The following is a 6,000-nucleotide window of genomic DNA, read 5'->3' as shown; positions in this document are numbered from 1 at the left end:
AGTAATTTGTGCTAGATAACTCTCTGAACACACTGATTACGTGAGATATTTTCTGGGGCTTTCATATCAATGACATGCTGAATAGGTGGAAGATGGTATTTGCTTATGTATACTCATTATTAGCAGGTTCAGTATGAATATAAATCAGCAGAAGGGCATTTTAAAAGGTATTAGATACATGCAGCTCTTACTTTAATGCTTTAAACAGATAGTCTTCAGCTTTTAATGCCTTAAATAGTATTAAAATCACTTCCTTTATAATACTTGTATCACCCACAATTGGCAGCTTTTAGAAAGGTGCCTACACAAAGGATTTTTACTGGGAGCATGTTTGTGCTAAAGGCCTATTACCTTGCACATATTGTATTTTGGTTTCCTTTTGCAAGGTACTGAGCAGTAAACAGGTTTGGTCTGCATCATTGGCCTGAAGTAGGAGGAATGTGTTAAGTGAATATGTAATTGGCTTTTTTTTAATCGAAGGTGGTATTTAAAGGAGTAGAAACACTGTTCTTATATACAGTACACACTTTGCTTTGTGTAGTTTGACTTGTTAAAGCTTTTGCTTTATTGAAACCACAACATCTCCAATGCCATAGGAGTTTTTTTATTCATTGAACAACAAATGGCTAAATTGATAATTTAGTCTGACAACAGCAGCACAGTGGAAGCTTTCAGAAAAATCAGCTAAATGTATAAAATTATACCCAGCAATCACTACAGACCTTCATTTTTGACAAGATTTGTTCTAGGTACAGATGACTGTAAACTACCTACTGCTGAGAAAATTATAAGAAGCTGCTGCATATTACGTTGAAAAAAGCCTTTAAAGTACTTTAAAATCTATACAGTCAAAACCTTGCCACAGTCCCTGTTTGTTTCTTTTTCCCAGTCTCCCTTCTCGCTGACCACTTCTCAATTTATCTTCCTCAAGTCATTTTATGTGTAGGCAATTAGGAACATTTGAGGGATTGCTGGATGATTTTCCTTTATTTACATTACGTGAGCAAAAAATTTGAACATTTTTGGGAGGATAGGAAAACATGAGAGTGTTCTTAAATAAAACCATCAAACAACCCAGAAGACAGAAAAAACACAATCATGAAATAGATCAACTTTTAACCCTGGTCACTGTTACTGCCAAATCCAGGCTGTCTTGATCCATCACCAGTTGTGGCAGATAACAGACACAGCAGGTTACAATTGTCAGAGGAGCTTTTTACAGCTGAAAATCAAGGTTTGATAATTTTTAGTTTTCCACATGGCTCAACAGCAGCCATCCAAGTAGATTGTAGTAGATTATTATTTCTTTAAAATATTATTGTTATTATTATTTTTGTCTGGCTAAGCTTCAGGATGTGCACAGATAAAGATGGGAGACACAAATGGAAGCATTCCTGCCTGGCAAATACACTGAGTAAGGGTCACTATCAGAGTGTTTTGCTGGATGCAAACAGCATGTTGACACACAGTGATGGAGAAGGAGAGCCAAGGTAGATAACAAAAAGCAACCCAAAGGAATGGTCTAGGCCTCTGTCAAAATGATCACTAAAGTGGCCTGGCACATAATCTTTCTCCAGTATTGACTTATGATGATATACTTTATTGGAGTTGGAAATATTTCCATTAAATATTTCAACTCTCAGTCATTATTTTAACAGCCAGGCAAGACGGAGGTTTGAAACACAGGAAAATATAATTGATCTTTGACCTACATCAAATCTAAATTTATTCTGTATCCTCTGCATACAAATTTTAGATATGTATGTGAATAAGATAGGTGAGCATAAAGTACTCAAAAACAATGCCATACCATTATGCACTGCAAATATTTCCATTTTTCTTTATCCTTGCATCAATTAATATTGATAGAATGGCAAGACTATTATTTTTTCTCCATTGCAGGACCACCTTCCTCTTCCACACTTTGAGCCTATGTCACAAAATACACATATGAGCAACACAGCATGTAGTAATGAGCCACTCTCTTCCCATTCCCCTCTCTTCATTTGCTCCATAAAGAGCTGAGCAGTGGCACTTTGTGGGAATGAGAGATTCCTTGAGCATTTACAGCAGTATTAGCATTTATTTGCCATCATCCCCAGCCAAGCCTTCCTCAGGCTAAGCTGGTTTTGGTGCTTTCCTGCCTCAGATCTGTGGTTACCACCTAGGAATGCTCTGCTACTCCCACAATGTCCTAATGCTGCTTCTGACATGGCTCTTGGTTTTATGAAGAGCCAAAAATGCTTTACAGAAGCACTGTATCCATTAGCTCCATTTGACAGATGGAGACAACTGAGGCACAGAGAAGTTGAGTGACTTGCCTAAGCTTACAGGGAGTCAAAGACAGAGTCAAGGACCCTCCTTTCCTGTTCTCCACGTTTATTTCTGAACGGATAGAAATTCCGTTCTGCAGCCTCCTACTGGAAAGCAGAAGAGAGATCTTTCTGATTTCTAATGGATAAGACCCAAGAGGGGCTGGAGGAGAAAATTGAAATTGGGCTCAAAACAAGATAATATGATTTTTCCCTTTCTGTCCATCCTGACCTTCATGGAAAGGACAGCTTGTTTATTGCTCTGAAGTAGGTCTGTGAGAGCCTAATAGTACCTCTGACACCAACTGCTTCGTTATCCCAGAGACATTAAGGGACTGTGGAAGGGAGTGGAAGAGACACTTGTGCTCAAGGTTAGGAAGGAAGATAGTCCACAAAAGAGGGCTAAATTTAATTTGAGAAACTATGTGGAGCTATTTCTTCTAATTAACAAGAACAGCCTGAGGAGCTGTTGCATTTCTTACTGGTCCTGTATGAGTCAGAGTCAAGTTTTGTGAGCCATGCTTATTTTCAAAAGGGTTCACAGCCAGAAAAAAAACCCCACAGTGTAACAACAGTCATTAAAACTAAATATCTATTTCTAAGTCAAGCCACTGTGCAGTGTACTCTTGCCATACACTTAAGGAATTTCCCCACTGCATTACAAAATTTCTTTGACCATCCCCAGCAAAAACATGCTGAAACTGCAACACAGGACAGGAAGAGCAGGGAAGGACAGCAGTCAGCTTGAGCAGAGACATGGGTTCATACTTGAAATAAAAACAAGAGCTTAGCTTCGTAACATAGAATATAGTGAGTTTCTTGGTTTTTTGTTTTCTTTTTCCTTTTTTTCCCTTCTTAATACTGTTTCATTGTTTGTTGGTTTTTAATACAGGTTGTTTTCCCAGCGAGCTAGATTACAGTGGCAAATAGAGAAGACATAAATATGCATTTAACAACTTCTTAAACATTCATCCAGCTTTCCTTTGCCAAACACCTGTAAGCTCTGTCAGGGGCGTGAGCACTTAGGGACGTCCTGCTGATGCAATAACTTCATGGCTTTAAAAAACAGAGGTCCACCTCTCCTAGAAAAAGGACTGATTGCCAAGAGGAGCTGTCAGCAGCGATTCCACCTCTGTCAAAAGGATTTTAATTGCCAGTATTGATGGGACAAACCTGTAGGATGTTGGCATGGACAGCAAGGTACCTGTGCAGTCGAGTGTGGTAGCTCTCGCTTGCTATTGCAAAGTTTTGTCCCATCCACATCAGCATTTAAATTACCTTCAGCATTCGCTGAGAGGTGGGTAATTAGCAACCAGTCACTCTCTCAGTGTCAGCTCAGGGTCATTTCTTTAATGTAAATAGACCCTCAGAGGGGGCTGTTTACAGTGCCTTCTACTTTCACTTTTTTTCCCCAAGGTTTGTTGAGGATGCAGCCCCAGAAAACATAAGGGTTAAGCCCTGATAAAAAAAAAAAAAAAAAAAAAAAAAAAAAAAGGAAAAGGAAAGAGAGAGAGGGAGATGAGGGAGAGAGAGACCCCTCAAATTTTAAGAATTTTTTAAAATGTATATAAACAGAAATCTTCTCCCTTTCCTCCCCCCCCAAATTAATGATTTCAGAAAAATAACATATATTTTTTTTATATATATATATAAAATAAGATACCCAGAGGCACTGGTTTGCATTAGGGCTTAATTTCCAGCTAAATTAAAAATCAAATCCAGGCATTTGGAATGCCTAAGGGGCACAAAAGCAGCACCCAAAATCATTAACTTTTACACCTTTTATAATATATCTCAAACCAGTCAGATTTGCTTTTCAAAATTTTGTAGTAAAATAAAAGTGCTCTTTGAGGAAAATCCATGCAATTAAACAGCAGATGCTTAACCCCTGAAAAATAGAGGCTTATAAGAGAAGTGCTGATAGACCCTTAACCATAGCATCATTAGCAGCAGGTGCTGCTAGTTATTAGTTTTCTAAATAGTTTTAATGTAAACAGTATTCTTAAGCTCTAAGTGTAGCATAATGGTTGGGATTTGCTCTTTAATGCATTTTACTAGAAAGATACAGCTCATTTAAAATAGCTGGTAGATACAGAAAGCATAAATATACAGTAAGTTTAGACACTGATTGTACTAAATGCAACAATACAAAGAAGCAAACAGGAACACAAATGGTAACACAATAAAACTGTATTACATTTGTGCTTCAAATATTACAATACATTATGTACAATAGTCCAAAATAAACATCTCATGCCAAATGACACAAAAAAGAAACAAAAAAAAAAAAAGACCCCAAACAAACTGAAAATCCCAAGAGCAAGCAAAAAGAATCCAGCTGTATATACAGTACCTTTTTAATTAACATTCAACTCTGAACTGGAGCAATTTTCACTACATACAGATGCAGTCCGCCTTTTATTTCACGCAACCATTCTGTCTCCCTATATCTATGCTATTCAGTAGGTTCCTGTGTCATTTCTTATATACATGTTGAGCAAAAAAGATAAAAGAACGTAGTGCTTTTTATTCTTAACGATGTGGCATCCGATCAGCGGACCTGGGGTGCATAACCTTCTTTCATTAAACCCTCCTCATAGTCTGTCTGGCACAGAATCATGTTGTTCTTCAGGAAAAATTTGTCTCCCACACAAAATCTGAAATTAAAATAATAAAGAGAAAAGAGAAAGAGAAAGTTTGAGGATAAATGTAATATGGTCTTATAGGTGAGGGTTGTAGAGCAAGTGTTGGCTGGACAGCACCCACATGTGCATGTGGGAAAGCCCAGCAGAAGAATTGCCCTGGCGCCGCAATTAATGCTGTGCTTTCAACAAAATCTAGTGCATTCAGGCACTTTTGCTTCCCCAGCCAAAGATCTCATTCAAAGCCCACCGTGGGCTGTGGGAGTCCTGGATCAGGTCACTGGCAACAGCTAAAACACAATAAATACCCCAGGCTGCTGAGCTGAGTGAAAGTAAATGTCCTGCTTTCGTGCAAATCAGAAGGAAGACAAAGTGGTTGCATGCAGTGGAAAGCTTGTCTGAGGTATCTTGTATTTGCTTTGTGTCCTAGTAAGAATTTCTTGTTATATTCCAGTTGGATATTTCACTAGATTTCATTTAAGATGGTGATTCTGAGAATTGCTTCACACACAACTCTACATGTACTGTGGTGCAAACCAGAGACAAACAGGCATGAAGAGAAACCTTTTTTCTTTTTTTTCCCTGCAGGAGTTGGTTATAAATTTAGTTACTCAGCTAACTACTGTCTCTCTTGTGGTATCAGTGTATCTACCTTGTTATACTATTACATGCATCAGAATGATCTGATTGCTGCAAAACACCACTGAGAGATTTCATTTGCTTTTCTCCGATGAGTAGGACAATCACATAAAGCTAATGCTCCTGGCTGACTTCAAACTTAGAGTGAAGTAGGATTTCCCAGCTAAAAATATATGCTTGAATTTAAGAAGGCTCTTCCCTGACACACCCTTCAAACCTTCTTCCCCTTGACAAAGCCACTCTTCTGGAGGATGCTTAGGGAGAAGTGAATGGGGCCAATGCAGAAAAAAAAAGTTTCCCTAGTGACTGCCTTGGCAGGGTTACATGGCTTTGTTTGTAGTGAACTCTCCAGCTATGAAATATATTGGGAGGCACTGCTTGCCTTATTCCAATTAAAATGAAAGAAA

General features: G+C 38.3%; 1 protein-coding gene across 1 annotated transcript in view; it reads right to left on the bottom strand.

The window, feature by feature from the left end:
- Positions 1 to 4,280: 4,280 nt before the first annotated feature.
- The window catches only part of LMO3 (LIM domain only 3), a 56,724-nt gene continuing 55,004 nt past the window's right edge, over positions 4,281 to 6,000 (bottom strand). Inside the window, exon 4 of the mRNA XM_083858688.1 lies at positions 4,281 to 4,969. Coding sequence (XP_083714814.1) covers positions 4,864 to 4,969 — 106 coding nt within the window. The 3' untranslated portion in view covers positions 4,281 to 4,863. The remainder of the gene's footprint in view (positions 4,970 to 6,000) is intronic.

This window comes from Zosterops lateralis (assembly GCF_965231275.1).
Source record: "Zosterops lateralis genome assembly, chromosome: 4".
Classification (NCBI taxonomy): Eukaryota; Metazoa; Chordata; class Aves; order Passeriformes; family Zosteropidae; genus Zosterops; species Zosterops lateralis.
Note: the sequence above shows the minus strand (reverse complement) of the source record. Positions and strands in the feature narration are given on the sequence as shown.